Source organism: Coturnix japonica, chromosome 19 (genome assembly GCF_001577835.2).
Source record: "Coturnix japonica isolate 7356 chromosome 19, Coturnix japonica 2.1, whole genome shotgun sequence".
Taxonomy (NCBI): Eukaryota; Metazoa; Chordata; class Aves; order Galliformes; family Phasianidae; genus Coturnix; species Coturnix japonica.
Window position 1 is genome coordinate 7,752,840 of NC_029534.1, and position 20,330 is coordinate 7,773,169.

The 20,330-nt window shown below is 39.1% G+C and overlaps 3 protein-coding genes across 5 annotated transcripts in view; 2 read left to right on the plus strand and 1 right to left on the minus strand.

Annotated features, from left to right (window-relative positions):
- The window catches only part of NF1 (neurofibromin 1), an 83,530-nt gene that overhangs the window by 13,545 nt on the left and 49,655 nt on the right, over nt 1-20,330 (minus strand). For both annotated transcript variants that reach the window (XM_015881111.2, XM_015881110.2), the window contains 15 exons: nt 10,475-10,907; nt 9,910-10,250; nt 9,170-9,372; nt 7,936-8,129; nt 7,334-7,474; nt 6,868-7,147; nt 5,564-5,778; nt 5,333-5,394; nt 5,092-5,206; nt 4,174-4,275; nt 3,271-3,411; nt 2,587-2,713; nt 2,082-2,213; nt 1,334-1,469; nt 409-566 (listed from right to left, as the gene is read on the minus strand). In XM_015881111.2, the coding sequence (XP_015736597.1) occupies nt 409-566; nt 1,334-1,469; nt 2,082-2,213; nt 2,587-2,713; nt 3,271-3,411; nt 4,174-4,275; nt 5,092-5,206; nt 5,333-5,394; nt 5,564-5,778; nt 6,868-7,147; nt 7,334-7,474; nt 7,936-8,129; nt 9,170-9,372; nt 9,910-10,250; nt 10,475-10,907 (2,780 nt within the window). The remainder of the gene's footprint in view (nt 1-408; nt 567-1,333; nt 1,470-2,081; nt 2,214-2,586; nt 2,714-3,270; nt 3,412-4,173; nt 4,276-5,091; nt 5,207-5,332; nt 5,395-5,563; nt 5,779-6,867; nt 7,148-7,333; nt 7,475-7,935; nt 8,130-9,169; nt 9,373-9,909; nt 10,251-10,474; nt 10,908-20,330) is intronic.
- EVI2A (ecotropic viral integration site 2A) lies at nt 11,956-15,729 on the plus strand. Of its 2 annotated transcripts, XM_015881109.2 has the most exons (3): nt 11,956-12,289; nt 13,234-13,414; nt 14,315-15,729. In XM_015881109.2, exon 3 carries the CDS (start codon nt 14,331-14,333, stop codon nt 15,093-15,095), a length of 765 nt encoding a protein of 254 aa, XP_015736595.1. In that variant the 5' UTR covers nt 11,956-12,289; nt 13,234-13,414; nt 14,315-14,330; the 3' UTR covers nt 15,096-15,729. The 2 variants fall into 2 exon arrangements, with proteins under 2 accessions (XP_015736595.1, XP_015736594.1); XM_015881108.2 differs by lacking the exon at nt 13,234-13,414 and having other exon boundaries at nt 11,995-12,289.
- On the plus strand, nt 16,694-20,180 carry EVI2B (ecotropic viral integration site 2B). Its single transcript, XM_015881106.2, has 2 exons — nt 16,694-16,820; nt 17,898-20,180. Exon 2 carries the CDS (start codon nt 17,929-17,931, stop codon nt 18,805-18,807), a length of 879 nt encoding a protein of 292 aa, XP_015736592.1. The 5' UTR covers nt 16,694-16,820; nt 17,898-17,928; the 3' UTR covers nt 18,808-20,180.

Consider the following 20,330-nt stretch of genomic DNA (forward strand, 5'->3'; position numbering starts at 1 on the left):
TCACCATCCTTATTGTAAAGAACTTCCTCCTTATATCCAAACTACATCTCCCCTCTCATAGACTGAAACCATTGCCCCTTGGTCTGACAAAACAGACCTTGCCGAGGAGCCTGTTTCCCAGAAAACTGGCACTATGAAACTTTAGTATCTGAAATATCTCTTTTTTTAAAAAAAAATCACTTCAGCGTGCACATTCTGAGTAACATTTCCCATCTTCCTGACCAAAGCAAATCAAATTATTCCTCTTCAATTGTAGTGTCCTCTATTTGCACTTTGTAGAAATCAAGTGCATTTCTCTGAATCAAGAATAAGCACTTGAAGTCAGAACAAGTACAAGTATAATTTTTCTCCAGTAAAATTTCATGGAGTATCCCGCAGACAAATTAGTAAATCAGGTATCTTAATAACCTAGGAGCTTTTTAGTGTTTGCTTGCGAAGGCTGCCCCATATCCAAACTCATGGACTTTCGTGTTCGAGGGCTTATCTGTCCCACTGTCGGGTAACTGGCAGCCAGGTGTCTGTCTGACCCCTTTGGCGATGACCACGGTTGATTTTCCTTTAGTGTCCTGAAAGTGCACAGAAATTAAGAAAGTCTTTAAAACTTTTGCATATTTAGACATTAATTTTTCAGCTAGCCAAGGTATCCTTTATTTTCTAGCAGAAATATGCATCAATTAAAAGTAATTATTTTGCTAGAAAAATGTCTGAGCTAGTCAAAACTGACAATCTGGCATGAACCTAATACTGAAGAGCTGAATATAAAGCAACAAGAACACAAGCGAATCTGCCTATAAGGCAAAACGTGAGACATTTATTATCTACTGCTCCATACTGGATAAAAGGAGAGGTACTGGGTAAAGTGCTCTGTACTGAGAAAAACTGACTCTGTGTGGTATTTTCTAGGCTGCCTTCCTAGCTTACTCCAGTGGCTACATATGGACAGCTGATGTCAAAGTTCTCCAATGACAGGAATCAAGCAATCATTTGGCATGTCCTTTCTTCTTAAAAAGACAAAAAATGTTATTCTAAAATGCAAATGAAGAATGAAGTGAGATTAGGTCTCACAGAAAAGGGTTATCAAAAAAGTTATCTCCAAAGCAGTTAACTGAAGTCTAAAATTGCTTTCCAGATCTCAACATCCTACCTCTAGAGACTCAATACACAATTTTCCCTATGATTCTGTGCAACCAATGTGCAGCTGAATATTAACTTAGATTTAATGAACATGGGGTTTAGTTTTCTACTTATTGCAGCTCACCTTTAGATGGCTTAGTAAAGAAAACAGACATTGAAATTTGGGAAACTTTTATTCTCAAAAAGATAGACAACCAACCTATAGCTAGTGTCACTGTGATGGATGGGATATGTATCCATAGGAACATTTTCCATTGCTACATCTGTCAACAGGAGAGACTTCCTATGTTTTAGGCTGCAGCGACTTCGAACTTCCTCAGACACTGTCAGCAAAGCTAAAACATAATAAAATCAAAGAAAGTTGGTGGAAATTTTCTGTCAGGAATATGGTGAAGAACGTAAGCATCTACTTGAAATTTCTACTTACTACAAAAAAGACCAGAGATGTAATTACACCTTACTGAAATGTACAGATTAAAAGTAGGTCATTAAAAAAATAACTATTCTCGAACCAACAAGAATTCCATGATCTAATCATCTGCCCTCGTACAGCCATGATTTCTGTTTCTAGACAACTAGAAATGTAAATTCTGTAATTAAAAACACACTTTAGAATTTAAACCAAAGCACCTTCAGTCTCCCTGAAGCATTTTGGAAGCTGCCCAGTAGGTGCTGCACCGACAAGCCTTCAGACCACACTGCGTCAGTGACGCACAGCAGCCTAACCCAGACTCTTGTCCACCTCCGGTTGCAAGTTTCCTTTATACTGATAACAGTCATTAGCCTAACACCAGAAGATATTCCCACAATCACAGAATCGCAGAATTGTAGGGGTTGGAAGGGACCTCTAGAGTTCATTGAGTCCAACCCCCCTGCAAAAGCAGGGTCCCTATAACCCATTCCTTTTCAGTTAACCCAGGTTCAAAAGAAGGTTTGTTCAATCTTACCTGCTAGGTAAGCCACACTCTGGGTGTTCACCTCAAACTTGTCACAGTTTCTGTGTTTGTTAACCAGAGCTAGTAGTGTATGTAGAATCCTTACTGTTCTTGCTACAGTGGTAGGTGAAGGATGCCTGTACCCTGCAAAATGAGGTTTAAACACCAAATCTTGTATTTAATTTTTTAGAACATATCTACAAAGCAAAAATATTTTAAAAAAGCTTTCATAAGTATTTTCCAGCATGTTCTCAGGACACCTCATACATATGGTAAGGAAGTACAACACCAACAGAAACTGCACATTTAGAACTACTAATTCAGTCCCTCAGTCCAAAATCACACAATCACAAATGTCTGTGCATACATTGCTTCTATTATCTCACAAATCAATCTACAGTGAGCAGATACAGGCAAGCACAGAGAAAGAAAGTATTCCAGGAGAAAGAAGTAATGTACTGTAGCAAATGAAACAACACATTCATTTTCCCACACGAGCAGCAACATGCATTCTTACCTTTCAGGAGGTGCCCCACTAGTGCAAAGTTGAAGTTGGAGTTGAAATTTAGCCCAACAAAATGATCCATCTGTTTGCAGTGCCATTCAAGTGGTCTCCTGATCTCCATGAACACCTCTTCTGGGCTCTGGCTCAGAGAAAATAAGACATAAAAATATTTCATACAATCAAGGAGTGGATTTGGCTGGGACCTCTGTACACATCTTCTGCCATGGGCAGGGACACCTCCCACCAGTTCAGGCTGCCCAGGTCCCAGCCAGGCCTTGAGCATCCCCGGGTATGGGACACCCACAGCTGCTGTGTGCAGCCTGTGCAAAGGCCTCATTGCCCTCATTATAAATTTCTTCAGAACAGCCTATCTGACTGAAGGTTACTCATCATAGTAAACTAAAACAGTGACAAAACATGGTAATTTAAGAATGTACAGGAACCTATTGACTGCACTTCTGACTTGAATAGATCTATGTATTTCTCAGTTGCATTTTGGGACAGAATAGTTAAGCTGCCATCTCTACATCACAGTGTACTGCTGATATTACATAAGTAAACAGCTTGCAATGCGAATTTCAGTTCTAACTGTTCACCAGGACAAGGAATATATATATTTTTTCTTTTGCATAGAACAAATTGCTTACAGGAACTAAGGTTTAATCACAGCGGATTACTAGCAGAGGCCTTGCTTACCTTATCATTGAACACTCGAATGCTATCCAAGGTATGCAGGTTCTGTTCAAGCAGTGCTGTCCCTGCCGAGTACAGGTTGACCTCATCCAACTGCAGTACTGCCATGGCTACCCAGAAGAGGGCCTTGTGCATAGGGGAGTCCTACAAGGAGAAGGGAAAAGGTCACAATTCTGCTTTCACATAAGACAGTGCAAAGCAACCAAGTAAGAGTGAAACAAATTGAAGTTAATTTTAAACTTTTTTTTAAAAGTCCTTGGCTATGTGAATGAGTCAAATATGCACATTAAAGCAGCCATTCAAATACACTTGGCAGGAAAAAAAGTTTTGGTTTTTTTTTAGCATATTTTTTAAGGTATCAACAAAGCAGGAGTTACAGACACATCCATATTCTCTAGAAATCCCTTTCAGAACTTTGCCATAGAACTGTGTTTTTTTAGGTGTGCATGACAATGCCAGGTAAATCTGCAGTGACTGAAGTGATGACATGCACAGGTAAATCTGAAGTGATTCATTAGTAACATCAAATGGCTACATTAATATCACATAAGACATCATCAAAACTTATTACGAGGCATGATCAGAAAGAAGTATAAGCAATTGCAAATTTCAAAGCCAAGATGGAAAATCTATGGTAAGAATGAATACAAACTGTGGTGCAGCCTTTGCGTATATTGCTATGGCCCAGTTTGATGAAGCAGAACAGTACATTCTGAAGTCTTTTTAAAGCTTTTGCACATATGAACATCTGTGACATACTTCCCATATGCAGTACTTTCAAGCGTGAGTCACAGCAGCAATGTGTGAACGTCAGATACCACAAGACTTACTTACATTTTTGAGTTTATACTCATAACTTTCACTTAGAAAACACGTTCTGTTTACTCCAGAAATCCAGCTGCTTACCTTGTTAAGAAGAGGCTGCAATTTGGTGAGTGCTATAACTGTAGCTTCTATTAGAACTTGGCTATTGTAATTATCAGGGCCTTTTAAACAGCTCTCCAGACCCTTTTTGTAGAAAAACAAGAATAATAAGAAGAAAACAGAACCCATAATTAGATTTTGCTTTGTGAAAATATGAGAGCTCTAAACTATAATGTGGTTCTCAATTAGTTTACAACACCTGAGTTCCCTTTAGGCCAATTTCAAAGGAGTTTTAGAAATGAAGATTTACACCAACATTTATTTATTGTTGTGAACAATCACACAATGGGTATTTAAAAAGTAAGGGTGCAAGAGCCACAGAATGGCTCTTCTGCAGTTCAGACACTGCACAGTTAAATTTTATGTCCACATAAAAATACTTAAAGAAATTTACCACAATTCAGCTGCTATAGAACACAACCTTCTTTGAAAATATGGACATAATTGCTAAGCTAGGTACTATGTTTTAACGTTTTCTCATATAAACATTCTGCTTTTTCTTGTATTTAGTTGCTACACATTGTTAACTTCCTTAAAAAAAACAAAGAAGAAAAAAAAAAGAATAACACACATGCAGGAGCTGCACTGCCAGAAAATTTCTCATTTATTGAAATATTGGCTTTTCTGGATCTAAATTCAGTGTCCCAAATTTTAAACTCAATATTGAAATCTAATGTTACTCTAGAAGTAGCTGCATTGATAAACTTATTGTCACCAAACTAATTTAACATGGAAAGCCCAGCCTACAAAGACAATTTCCCATCAGGTTTCTCTGTAGAAGAATATGCTTGAAGAATGCATTTACTGTGAAATTATGCTGAGTTTTATATTCAATAGAAATATTTAAAATTTTTAGTTACTTTATGAGTCAGAGAGGAAGACAAACAGAAACCCAAATACCTTGCTAAGAATTCGGATTATTTGTTTTATTTGTCCATGAGACACACGCTTACTTATACAGCCAAAGACAACAAGTGCTCTTGGCTGCAGGGATGGATTATACTGGAATGCAAACCTGTGAAGAAACAGAGTACACTACATTAAACGAATATACAACAGACAAGCCGTACAGTGGAAAACTGAAAAGTCTAAGTGTACTACGCAGGCAGTTAGGGGTTATGTTTTGAGATCTATAACATACTTTTGAGCTAGTTCGGTCCACTGGTCCAGCCACTTGCATGTTGGAATATCTCTCATACAAGCCTAAAAAGAATGACAGTGTTTGAACATACAGAACATAAAGAAAATGCATTATTTTAATTCAGAATGTTCAGTTATTTTAGTTTTTGGAAGTGTTCCTTATCATGTCACTGCTTGCTACACTGCTCGTTGTAGAATAAGCAGCACTGTATTTTCATTTTGAAACACATACCTCCATGATCTCCAACAAAGCTTCGGTAACAGTTTCCAAGGAGGTCAGTGCAAAAGTCTCCCTCTCGTAGGAGCCAGGTGAAAATGACCTGTCTCGATAGCTGGAGCGGAATGCTATGACTGCAGCTGATTTCACTTTGCTGATTCCAAACAGCAAATAAAATTTAGGCAGAGAAAATTCAGTCAAGCTCAGTCTTAAAACTTGCTTGGTCTCCTCTGTTGAATAAATTTTTAGACATTAGACGTAAAACACTGACATACAATTCACATTTTAAACACTCTTAATCTCATTCTCCACAAGTACACAAGCAGACGATAAACCTATGCACATTTCAATACTGTTTTCTTTGCTACTTGTCTCAGAACATGCCAGAACAACTGTGGCCTGTTGCATAGACCACTGAAAGCAGTCGTGAGAGAAATGCAATCTGAAAATAGATAAGAAAAATTTGTCTAAAGATGTGATTCCCTGAGGCTTTTCCTCATATTTGTTAGGTAAACAGACACACGGAGTGCTGCTGGTTTGGAAGGCCAACATTACTATAAGTTCAAACTGCAGTTCAATTCTGGCTTTGGTTCGCACTGCAATTAACTCACTTAGATCAGACGAAAATGAAGGCCCTGGGACTGGCACTGCATATTTTTGCAGTTCTGAACTTTGTTCCATTACTGTGTACTTCAAACTTTTTAAACAGGAAGGCTTGTCTTTAAATACAAATGTCTGTGTCTATGCACACACTCACTCCGTCAACATACTTAGATATAAAAGGCGCTTTCAGATGTTTAAAAAAACAAGATTACATAAGCTTCTTGATTTTTTTTTCATGAAATCCAGCCTGATTTTATACTGTACCTCTGTGACTGCTGTATCCTTGCTATCTTGCATATTTTAGGGCTGCTATAATACAGCTGTATGCAACATGCCTGCTTTAACCATGCAGTTTCAAAATTTTCTTATGTAACTGATATTTGTTACCATATTATGCAACTATTGAAAAGATGTACATCAGCCAGTTTTAGCACAGATGTATTTTATCCTTAATCTGCATTACAGGAACTTACTGGTACTTACTTTGTTCCCTTTTTCAAAGACCCATTTACAATGTATACTACACACCTTCTCAAAACCAGTCACATTTTAACTCCCCCTTCATAGTTATTCTGGCTCATACCCTTATTCTGGCTTCTACAAAAGCTCAACAGCACCACAGTATTTTCAAGCTCAGAACTGTTGAAGGAGAGACAGATAACTCTGGTATTTCTGAAACCAAAAAGCAGTCATTCAAAAATCGGTTAAAAACTTACCACTAAAATGAAGCTGTGAGCAAGTGCACAGAGAATGAATGATGTTGATGACAAGACCATGAGTGGAAGCTCTGAGAGAAAGGGGTCCAGTGGCCACCAACAAAGTAACCACATGAAAGAGGTAGGGGAGATGTGCAGCCACATCCAGAGAATTGTTGAAGGAGAGCATCAACATGTAACGTGCTAGAATGGCAATATCGTCCCACATCAGGTGCTGTTCCAATGTGGGAGTTGGAGACAGACAAGTTTTGTCGATTATTTTGCACATCCTTCCAATCACCTGAAAAGAGAGCAACCATTTTGTGGAACAAAGAGCAGAGCCCAAAATTTCAGTAAAATCACTTACAAATTAACAATGCGTTATTCTATTTTTTTTCCATTACTGCTGAGTCATCAGAAAGCACCTCAGTGCTACCTTGTTATCTAAAGGTGAAATTACTGTTTAAGAAGCAAAGAGTGAACTCACTTTGCTTGAAACCAATTTTACATTTCCAGAAGCAAGTGCTACCGCTGTGTCGGCCATAACCTCAGCCTTAATGGATCCTAAGCCCCCTGTGGCACTAGTTTTGATGAAACTGTCCAGCACTACATCAAGGAGATCTGTGATCTGGTAGAGACAAAAAAGTCTTTGTTATTATCTGGTTAACATATTTTTTCTATGGTAAATAACCTTCTAAATAAGTAGATCTTGGTGTTTTATAGTTGAAGGTGCACAGCTACCATAATTAGAAGCAGCAATCCTAGCGACTTGTTGTCTTTTTGGAAAAAGCCTATTGAAATATTAGAAATGTAAAATGAATTGCATCAGATCAAAATGCTTCACAACTGCAGAAGAAGTATGATACGGTATCACTTTTATTTTGTTCTCTGCTTCAAAGTACAGCAGCTATTTATAAAATGCTGCAGATATTGAGAAGAAACTGGATTTGAGGTAGAAAAAAACCCCAAAACATACTTCTGGGAAATAAGCAAGATCCAGTCCATCTAAAATGTTATCTTTATGTAAGTGATTGAAAACACTATAATCTGCTTATAAACAAATTACAAGAAATCAGGCAGAATTTGTACCTGTCCCAGACTTCCCCATATTTTAGCCTGAATAGAAGGATACATCTGCTTTTCATTTATTGTCATTGTTATAGGCTTAGCAAGGATAGCAGTGACTCGCTGGCGCTTCGCATCGTCATTGTGTTTGCAGAACCGGACCAGATTGGACAGCCAGGGAGTCATGTACTCCAGACAAAGATGTTTCAGTTCAATGCCTGAAATAAAAATTCACTTTGTAACAAACGATCACTGTTGATTCCTATTAGCAGGTAAATAGTTATTTGCAAGCATTACTCCTTTCATTTTCCACTTAAAATAATGACTATCAGATCTGAGCAAACAATACCCCAAAACATAGCTCTCATAAGGCTATAAGTAATTATTAGTAATTACCACATTATTAGTAATAACATCCAGTAAACATCTGCATGAATCTAGCACAGAGATTCTGACATTTTAGTAAATTAGGATGCGTGACAAAGATTTGTATGCTTAGCATGAAGTGGGATATAAAGACAATCTCTTTTTAATCTTGAGAATGTATTCCAATCAGCTTCCAGCAGTAAGATCAGAGCTATTTTATGTCTGGAAAACAGAGATAGCAAAGGCAGAATAGCAGAACCAGATAGGAGAGAGATAATCAATGTGGATGGGTTAAATTTGAAAGACGCTGTTTCCTTAAGGTATCTGCTAGAACTCAAAACTTCACCAAGCTTGTTTGTTTGTTTGGTTGGTTGGTTTTTGTTCTGAAACATTCTCAATTCTGCTATATTAAAAGCAGTGCAATAGATCTGTCCACTGAGAACTCACTGTACAAAACTGTCGGGGGTATGAAACAAATAATTTGTGCTGTGATCACACTGAGTAATTGTCTACATAAATGAGATGGCTGGTGTAAGCTACAAAGACTGGGCTTGGGCTGCTTCATTTCTTTCCACGCAGAAAGAAAAGGGTACATTCAAGTGTGTAAATCAAAGTACTGTTGGAGTTTCTGCTCCAACAGACACCACCCCCCCCAGGGCACAACACTGGCTTCTGAGAATCACAGAAATACAGAATTATCTGATAAAACTTGATTATTAGGAAACAAATATAAGTGGGTCATCTTGAAAACATCCACATCAGTTCTAGGAAGCATTAGTAACTTAAACTTGCTGTGATTCAGCAACATGAGTAAATCTGTTAAACTTGACAGCTATCAGCTTTAATTGTTTCGTGTTCATGGTTAGTACTGAAAAAGACCAGTGTTACTTACTAGATTTGTTAAATCCTGAAATACACTCTTTCAAGCACTCTAGGGTAAGGTGTGGCTCGTTAGCTGCAAGAGTCTTACTAATAGACACAATAAAGAGTGTGTTGTTGGCAGGAATACATAGACCTGAAGTTTCCAGTAACTGGCCCTCAATCTTTAAATTAAAGGTACAGGTTAAGGCACACAGAAGATTATAGGCAGCAGACCTGTAACAAAGCAAGCAATGTGATTTGTAATATTCTTCTTGTCTGTTTTAAAATACACACATTACACTGAGACATCACAGTAATGGCAGTCGCATTTCCAAAACCAACTCAATATTGTTATATAATGTACTATATTTAAACCCCGAGCTGCTTTTCCGCATCAGTTAAGATTCAGAGGCAACATTTGCCTTGGACAAATGAATTAAATTACTCCTTTATTTTAAACATTTTCTGATAAGGTGACAGAGTGCTTCAAGAATTTGTTACTAGACTCCTCAGAAGAGCATCCAGTTCCTGGAAATGCTAAGTATTTCCAAATGAACCTGAGAGGCAGGAGCCAAGGGCCACAGAGGCTCCCAGTAGAGCAAGGACTCATTTTTGGAGGCAGCCCTCTCTGACGAGATCCAAGAACTTGCTCTGCAAGGTACAGTTATTAAGCAGGAAGTTCAACACCAAGCAGATCAAATGTACCCAATAAACATATATTGCAAACTGCACTTTTCCTTATAAAGGGAAATTAATTTAAAAGATCAATACCGCAAACTGGGGTCTGAGCTTCCCAGGTTGAGCAATGCTATGTTCAGTAGTGTTCCAGGAACATCCTTTGGGCGAATTTTAGTGTGCTGTGGGATGGAGTCTGGTTGTGACAGCTCCCACCGTGTCCGTATATGAATAATGGACCTCACAATGGCTTCACACTCCTGATGCATGAAGGTGAGTGGTGTTCCCTGGTTGGCAATCGTCAATGTAAACTGATTCTCATCAACAAGACAGATTTCCTCAATTTCAGAGGCATAGTATATATCATTTAAAAACACTGTCTGTCCCAGGACTCGTGTTCGTTCTGCTGATGTCACCTGCACAGCCGTTGATCCAACCTTAGAAAGAGAATGAAGAAATGGTTGCGCACCTGCTTTTAATGACAAAAAGAGACAAGGCTGACATTTCTATCTGACCGAGATAAATGTAGGAAACTGTATGCAATAATACTTTTTGCTGTGATTTCTCTATGAGATAGGAAAGAAAATTAAATGACAGCAGAGATGCATTCAAAATCTTATCAAAACAGACCAATTCACTAATAAAGCATGAAAATACTTACTTTGATAGACACTTTGGTGTCTTTGTGAGCCAATTTGAGGGCATTGTGAAATACTTTCAAGTCCTCTTCCAAAGCTAAGGTAGCTGCTGGAAGTTTCTGCTGGTCATGTTCAATGTGCTCCGCCAGTTTTCCTGGAGAGTCTATAAAAATAAGCCTTTTGCTTCCTTTCAAACCTGTCAAGAGTCTTTCGTGGTATTTGGTGTATTCTCTGACCCAAGAATTACAGTTGTAAATAAAAACCGCTGAGACATTTTCATAAGCAAAGCCTGGAAAAACTACAAACCATTTAGAAAGAAAGTCTGTTTTAAAGCGATTGCTGGGGCCAGCATGTGTGAGGTCCACTACTATTTCATATGGCTTTGCGTAGTATGGCTTCAGAGTCAGCAGGACGTGGTATATCAATAAATCTCCATTGATCTGACCAGTCTTGAAACTGTAAGAAAACACGACAGACGCTGTTGAGTTTGCCTTTTAGATCCATAATAGAACATTTCAGTGGTGCGTCAGACACTGTTACACTAAAACAGATTGACATTTACACAGTCCCAAAAATGTCAAACTCAAAGCAATGATATTGGACCGGCATCCACAGCCCAATTTCTGCCACGGCTCATACTCCGACCACATTCAGTGTCCAGTATGCTAAAGCTTGGTTTGGATTTAACTTCATTTTGAAGTGCCACACCACCTATCACGTGAAGTCATGAAGTCTCTGGACAGCCAGGGGGCTCATCCAGCACCTCCAACAAAAGGAGAAATAAAATCCACACTGGTGAGGAAGAGTGCAGCGATTGGCTCAAAGCTGATGCAAGTTAAGGGATTCTTTGAAAAAATTGTAAAGTATCACCCCAAACTCTATTTTTATTATCATTTTTTAACACATTTCTACGGATTCATATTATACCTACTTCTATACATAGAAATAAATTATTTAAATAGTCTTGGTTAAGACTAATTAAACACTCACATACAATTTTTTTCAGCTCACTTTATCTGCCAAGTACTGCAGAAAGCACAATAATGTACTCTCGTACTTGGTGGATCATTACTAAGAATGGCTGGTCCTTTGCGTAGTACAGAGGACCCATCTGTGAAGTAACTCTTACCAGAAAAGCATTCAGGTACTATGAAAATACTAAGAACCCTTTGTTTCTCATTTAATGATTTACCGAATTTTATGAGATTGGGCAGAGCTGTCTGAACCACGTTTTCAGAGTTAGCACAGCAGATTAAATTTTACTAGAAAGAATTAAAAAGTCAAACTTCGCAGTAGTAAGACTTGTGCCTGCTTTGAGCTAGTATCATCTCAACTCTTTCAAAGCAAAATATGATATGGAAAACCCTACTGCAAGCTCAAGTCATTTTCATCAGAGAGACACTGATCTTGGTGACATCTGAGGTAAATCAACTGAGCACAGCATAACGGAGGAGATGCACTTCACAAATGCATTTGTCTGCCCAAGAGACTTTATTTTCCTGTGTTACTTCCTGTTACTCAGAAAGCTCATTTGGGCAAGTTGGTGTTTTTTCCCCTCTAATGTGTCATGGCATAGTTGTTTAAAAAAAAGAAAAAGAAGAAGAAAGAAAGAAGGAAGTGTGTCATCACTGTGGTTTTACTTCTCCACTTAGAACACAGGGCATGTAATTTCAGTTACAGATTTGCTTAAAAAAAAACACAACACAACAGCATTGTCCAAGTCTACTTCATGTTAATTGACATTTGCATCCAAAGAGCAAACGCATGCACAAAGAAAGCTTACTGTTAAAAGACTAAATACCCAAACACCAGCTTGCTTTCAACTGCACCTTGGAAAGGTAAGTGCATATTTTCCTTCTTCTTTCAGTTCTACTTCAAGATAAAGGTCTTAAGGTCTTAAGATTTTGTAGGAAATTATACATGAAAAAGTTTGGCTTTTTTTTTTTTTGTTTAAGTACAATTCAATGCCTGATTTAAGGAATCTGATAAACAATTGCTTCTAGTGATGTTAGAAGTTGTTCACAGTCAGACTCTGAGGAACTAACAGTGGCAGTCTACACTTCTCTGTAGTTTCTAAGCACTGCAGCTCTTACCGTGCACTGTAAGAGGACCCTATCAATACCTGGGCACAAAGGGCTGAGCTAAAAAGTAAAAGCCATTTAATGATCAGTTCCTTTGCTAACATGATTTCAACTGAAGTCCTTAACAATATTGGTTTATTTACTTTTAAGAAAAGCATATCTGGTCCAAATAAACAGTCGTACAGATGCAGTTATCGAGTAGAAAAGATTGGAGTGCATCTGTACCAGGAAATGCACCTCATTTCTGCATGTCATGCAGAAACTTTGTGAAATGTTTTGTTTCCCTCCCCCCAAAAAAGGTTTTGCTGTTGCTACTTTTCCTCCTTTTTGTAGAGTGCAACAAGACATTCCCCAAGTAACTGTTACTATAGAAAGATAAATATTGTACCCAAGCTGTAGCTGATTACTAAGATCATTTCTAATTCAAACTTAACAATAAGGACTCATCTCAGAGCTTCAGTTCTACCTGATGTGTGAACCGCAAAGAAAGATACAAATATATTTTCCTCTCTCAGCCATGTAAGCAGCACTGTCTGCTCCCTTCCCTGGGGGGCTCCCGCAGTATGAAAGGTGTCATCTGGGTGCTGAAAAGACAGGCAAGCTTACCTCTCTGATTTTTGAGTGTGAACACATTAAATTCTCTGGTAAATGAACTAAGTTTCAACCATGGCAAAAGTAAATTTATTTCTGGTACGTTTCAGAATTACCAAAACCTAGAAGCATATAGATGTGCTTTGTTACCTTTAAAGTAACGGCTTCAAGAAGAAACACATTTCTACAAACAGCGCTGTTAACGTCAGTCATTCTTGATAGCATTTATACACAAACAAGATGTAATCAACAGCACTTGGAAGAACCACTTCACTTTGTTAACAGGGACAGGTAAGAGACAGGGAGCACAACAACCAGCCATAAGACCTGAGGGTGTCTCACACATGCAAACCTGAGAAAACTCAGCACGGACATGATGCAGTAACTTCTCTCACTTGTCAACATCAATCTGAGGTTATCCTATTTGTCTCTGATTCATGGTACAAATACCCCAGTATAGAGCAGAGTATAATACTAACGGTAATCTGCATAATTTCAGAGGTTTGAAAGGAAATGTCACAATCTGAAGTACATTTGTGATAAACAGGCTTTTGTACAATGAATCAGATATTAAAGAACAAACATTTTCCTAGGGATTTATGAAAAACTCCAGACAGTTGTGATAAGAAGTAAGAATGATTAGAAGAAGTTACTGCTGCCACTTAGAGGAACACTTTCAATTAAAGCTCTCCACGTGGCCATCTGTACAAGTGCAGTTACTTCTCCCATATTTGGGGAAACATGGTGAAGAAAAGACGGTACTTTGTAGGTTTTATGTGGGTGGTGCCTCCCTTCCTCATTTAAAAGCAGAAGTGATGAACTTAAAGATGTAATATGGTTAGCTTTAAAGAGGAGGAACTACGGCAGACTCTGTACGTACATGCACAAATCACTGAGCACACAGCAGAAAACACTTTCCTCTACTCCATGTTATTTTTTCATCTTCATGAACATCACACATAAACCTCCAAACATTGAAATTTAACACTGTAAGAGCTGAAGTTTGAGACCACCAATTCAATCAGGATTCCAAGCAGCTCAATGCTCCCTCCTAAACATGGTGAGCACGAGGCCAAGTTACAACACATTTCTGATCAGAAAAGCAGCTGGATACTAAACCCAAGAAGTCTGATTCAGACCTCTAAGAACTGGCATTGCTAATTCCTAACACCAGAATTTCTGTTTTTGTAGGTGACCAAAGAGGAAGATGAAGACAAAGAGACATGGCAAACCACATTCTGCTTTCCCTCTTGGGATAATCTTTTCATTGTGTTTGCAAATAAGTGCAAACCATACCGATTACCCCAGGGTTAGCAATGAAATCTGGTATCCAATCTGCCAAAACCTAACTTGCAGTCAGAACATAACAGAAGACAACACAACATCTCTTCCAGGCACTGATTTTAATGGGAAACCAACACCCACTGCTGAAATGCAGACAGCCACCCCCCAGTCTTTATCTTCAACGATGGACCCAAACTCCTCCACATCTTCCTCTGCCCAAAGTGTTCCCAGCACTGGAGGACCAAGGAATACCAGCAAACCCAAGATGACCATGACAAAAGAAACATGTGAAGACAATAAGTTTCTTATACTGATTTGCTTCATTATAATAGCAGCCCTTGTACTCATCTGCACCTTCTTGTTTCTGTCAACTATTGTAATGGCAAATAAACTCTCCTATCTCAAAAAAGCTCAACAAGAAAAACGTCGGCCCAGGAGTAATGGTGATATTCTGGCTACCAACAGCTTCTGGCCAAGTGCAGCAGGAACGTGGCAGAGGATCCCTAAGGAGACAACTGGGACTGACTTGGTAATGCAGGACTTGCTATCAGCGAGAGATGCTGCAGTCCAAACAAAAACCCAAGACGAATCTACTGAGAGTTACACTAAAGACACAGATAATAAACATGAAAACAAAGGAACAATGTCACACAAAAGCAATTCAACCCATTTTGTAGTTGAGATTTAGTCAGCTAAAAAGACCTTCGGCTTTTACATTTTATACTGGATTAATATGAGACAAAAACTTCACTTTCAAGTAACAACACACACTGTAACATGAGAAAACTAAACCTCCAGGTTTCTCATTTTTAATGTAGTGGGTATGCTGTAAAAACCTGTACAGCTAGAAGGGAGTAGGACTGCGTTGAAGAGATTTTTAGAAACAGCACCAAGGCTGTTTTAACTCCTTTAACCAGAAATCATGGTTGTAGGAACCAAACAGGATAAAGCAGAACAGAACTTTGCCATTTTTAAAGACCACTGAGGGACAAAAAAAGAAAAGGACGGTTTGAATATGCTATATTTACGTAGATTGAAGTGCTACATAGGCACATCCCACTTGCTATTCTAAGAAAACCATAATTCAGTCACAATGTTGATGCCATTATCGAATCAGGAACTACTCTGTTAAAATGTCTTTGCAGGTTTATTCTATCAAAACTTCTTAAATCAGCTTAACTGCTTTTGAACCAGGCTGAGCACAATCATGCATTCTGCTTTGAATTTAGGTGCAAACATGCGAAGTTTGTACTGTGTGTTAAAATATAAGAACTCTTTCTTGTAACCATCAATAAACCAGAAATATCAGTTTTTAAAATCAAGTTTATGTTCTGTTTCTTCTCAATGTCATAAGGGGTAAAACAGCAGCATCACAAAAAAAAAAAGTAGAGAATCACGATCCTATCAGTGGAAAGAAGGACAAGAAACAGTAATGAGGGTGGGATCTGCGGCCAAAGGTAGGTGGAAACTGCCAGGATTGAAGGCAACTTGGATGAGGTAAAAAACTCGAGAAAGCGTGAGTCCTAATATCAGCACAGGATCAGGATTTGCATGTGCAGCAAGAGTTGGTAAGAGACTGGAGAAGAGCCAACACAGCCAGCAGAACACAGCAGCAGGCATGGGACATTGGATAGCTGTGGTGGAAGGCACAAGAATGCACTTGATAAATGCCATGAAGATAAGACTTGTGCACGTTTCTTTTGTCAAGGAGACAAAAGGTAGTTTGGGTTATGATATGGACAAAGAAAGACAGCAGGAAAACAACTGCTTAGAGCAGGCAGTCCTCCTTTAACGGTGGCAACAGGTGCCAGCACTGTCCAGACAGAAAAGCAGAGTGGGGAAGGGGAGGCAGCCAAAGGGTGAGATCTGCTGCTATCTGCCTGTAACACAGCTACCTAAAGGAAGACATGCAAGCCAGCACCTCGTGATCAGATAGTACTCTATGAGTCACTATAGCGAGCCTACGGTTGCATTTCCATTAATAACAATGATAGCTCATCAAAACCACCACTGAATTTTTATCAGTAAAAATGAAATCCAATCCAAACTTAGCTCTGTGTCATTCAAAAAAATTGTAACCACATCTATTTTCAACAAGGACTGGAAAACAAGTGTTCATGAATTCCTATGTAACAGGCACATACACAGCAAAGGCCACCTCAATATTTCAGTTTCATAAAGACAATTAAGCTGAAAAGTTTGCTTTTAAATCATGCAAACCTTGAGCTAAGCTTCTTAGTAATCCTCCTACTCTTGATACTTCCTGCAGCAAGTGTTGGTAAACTTCCTCTTTAGCTGCAGAAACTTGCTTCAACGTGAGACAAGCCATTTTAGAGCTGCTCGACTCCTAGTACAGTCTGTCCTCCTAAGGCTTCATACAAAAGAAAGATTGCTTGCTTGACAGAAGACAAAGGTAAGAATCAAATTTCAAAATGTAAAGGCTTAATATTTGCATTATTTCTTTTTAAATGAACTGCAATCGCTATAGCACTTCCTCAGCTAATTCAAAGTTCCAGGAGTACTTTGAAGATGCAGGCATTCCATCTAGTTCCTAAGGTTTTGCTACTGTGAGCTGTCATGAGCTCTACACATATGCAGCATTTTAATAGACTTTGAAGCAGAATATATTTTTGAGCAGAAGGAAATAAAATGGGGTCAATTTTATCTGTTTTAAATCTTACAGTTTAGATTATGTTCTCTAGAAGCATTAATCTGCTGTGTTTGCATTGCTGCATCTGAAACAGACTTCTATAGTTGCATATACTGAAGCTCCAGAGGCAGTTTCACATGAGCAGTGTGATCACAAACTATCTCAAAATGCACATAGTCACTTCAGATAGAAATCACAATGGCTGGCTGCATTTTAATGCTTTGTGTCACACAACCATTCTGAAACCTGAACTCTGAGCAGGAAAAAAAGCCTGCTCCATCCCAACCTCTTGTCGTTAACCCAACCTCCTGTTACAAAAACTGCCCCCCATGAGGGGTTAATTTACAAAGGCAGTTTAACATTGGAGTTCTGTACCATTACATTTGCAATATTTGGGAACCTTTGCAAGATTATTACACTCTAACCTTAACTGCGGAAGTGTAGGAAGAACAGGAAATAAACCTTAAAGAACCTTTTACCCAGGTCTCAGCTTATCTCTAGATTTCTCTCTCAGTCCTCCATACATAAAGTAGGACAATTTCCTTTACTCTTGTTTGTCAATACTGCTGTGAGTGCTTCATATTCCATTCCACATCCATAATCATTTCTGTGATGGACAAAAGTTATTTTGAAACAAACTTTGCACTTCTCTTGGAAAACAAAAAGAACCCACCATGATATTGATGTCAGTGACAAAGCTGTTGTCCACACAAATGGCAAAAAACATGCAGGTTAAATCTAGCCTAATTTTTTTAGACTGTAAATATAAAATTGTCTGGCATCAGTGGTACCAGTCACTTCAGGTTCAATTTAGTGTGTTTTACTTTATTCTTGATGTAGGAGGGGACGTATTTAAACAGACTGAAGGAAAATGGTCAACAATGCAGTAATATTGGTCCTCTTGTGTGGAGAAATTTGGGAATCACTTTCCACTGAAATACCTTCAAATGTTTCCACAAATGAAAGCAGCGTGTATATCAGCACCAGGAGCCCGGCAAATGTTTCCACAAATGAAAGCAGTGTGTATAGCAGCACCAGGAGCCCAGCAGAGGACAGATCTACCACATACCAACTGCAAACAACCAGCCCCAGCATGCAGAAGCCTGGAGGAGTTCTGACTGCTGGGACAACACTGCCACAGCTGCCTGAACTACACATAGAGCCCACCAACGGCAGCTGGGTAGCAGCAATGATAATGGGCATTGTTTTGGTTGGTATGGTGATCGCTATTAGTACCATTGTTCTATGGAAATGCTGCAAGAAGCCGTTGCTAGCCGATTCAAATTGGGCAGGTCAGTCTCCATTTGCAGATGGAGACACTCCAGATGCCTTTATGGACTCTGGCCAGGCTACCAAACGTTCATCAGTTTTATTTATGTTGCCTTGGAAATTAAGAGAAGAACCATTGGTACAACATGACCCTCCTGCATTAGAGAAACCACCCAATGGCACCTCCAGCACTCAGCAGCCCCCAGCAGAGCACAGCTGCTCTGCCACCGACACTGCTGGAGCAACGGCCCCAGGCACAGAAGCAGCAAGCCCAGAACAGGTGCTGTGCCCACAGCTTGCTGAGTGCTCCGAGCTGCCTCCTCCCCCTGAATGGCTGACTGGGCCAGCTGAGGAGCACGCCTCGGATCCTGGCCAGCAAGAGGAACTTCCCTCGGAAATGAAGGAACCATATCCCCCACCACCAGAGCTAATTATTGAAGCGACTTGTGAGCCTCTGCCACAGCCAGAAAACCCTCAGTAGACTGCCAAAATAACTTTCCAAAACGCTTCTCATTTTTCTTAAGTGAAGCACTCTTCAAATAACTGAACTTCAAATAACTGAATAATGGAGAAGTTGACACAGGCAAGAACAGTGAGACCGCAGCACGAGCAACAGCTCCCCAGCATTTCTCAACATCGGCTTTCACAAAATGGGAAGCACCCCCCCTCCCTTTCTGCCTGAAACAAACCACGCCAGAAGACAGCACGCCTGGTGCCCACTGCACGGCCTAATAGTGACTCCACTGTGCAGATAACCAACAATTCTTGATATTGGAGGCTGCAGAAAACTGTGTGTACCTTTGTGTGTCAGTACATGAAACATGCAGATGGATGTGGAGAGTAAAACTTTAGAGGGACTTGGAGCTTCTTGCAAAGGTTTGTTCTATTAGACTAAAATGAACGCAGTGAATTCAAGTTAATTTTAATAAAGCTTTCTAATTTGAAGATGTTTTGGTTGCTTAAAGCATAACAGAGTTATTTGCTTAGATACAAAGCTTCTAATTCAAAACAGTCCAAATGCTCTGGCATGCATACATACAGACTGTCTCATACAGAGGTCTATTTTCTGCATTAGATTGAGAAACTGCTGGGGAACTCTGGATGACAGGTATTCAAAGCAAATCCCCCAGCAGCTACCAGTCCTTTATGAAGAGGAAGAAGAGCTCCAGATCAAAGACTGATGAAATGCTTACTGATGTAAAACCTCCCATTACTTTGAGTTATCTTTCAGTAATATAGTAGTATAACTTTTGGTAGTATAGTGAAAAAGAGGATATGGCTACAGACACATGAAGAAGGGAAAGGTGGCATTTGACCGATATACTTGGTGTTGATGGATGAAACGAACAGTCCACAGAACATCTAGGCAAATGACTATTGGAATTAGCTGCATACGTTTACTAATTTCTTCCTCTCAAGTAGGATTTTCAGAATTGATTCAATGTTATTAAACTTGAAAAAATGGTTTAAGGTTGTCTAGATTGCAGGTTCCTTTAACTCCAGATGTCCAGGTGTTGGAGAGGTTCCTTTCTGGGCCCCAAGTATGAGCTGTTCACCATCCTGACCAGAACCATGCATTTTTATTTTACCTATTTGACAATAAATTGAAGGGAATCCAAGGTGAATTAGAAACATTTATTTTACTGGCATTTAATGCCTAGATTTGTAGAGAGAAGCTGCTGGATAGCAAGGCTAGGTTTCCATGGCATCTCTGCAAAGAGACACGACAAAGAACTTGCAGCCTTGAGTTTGCTGGGGGAGGGAATATATGTTTGGATGTCACATATATATGTACCTATTACAATTGACTTTAAATTTCAAAAACTACCAATAAAAATTAAGTCTTAAGTTGCACATACGCAATTCAACGCTGATGCATGTACAAAGAAAGCAGGAAAAGATGTTTATATGAGATGTATGAGTGTGTATGCCTGAAGAACAGCATTCTGGTAACTCAAAGACTCTGAGGCTCTATGCACTGAACCACAGTAAAATATATGCATA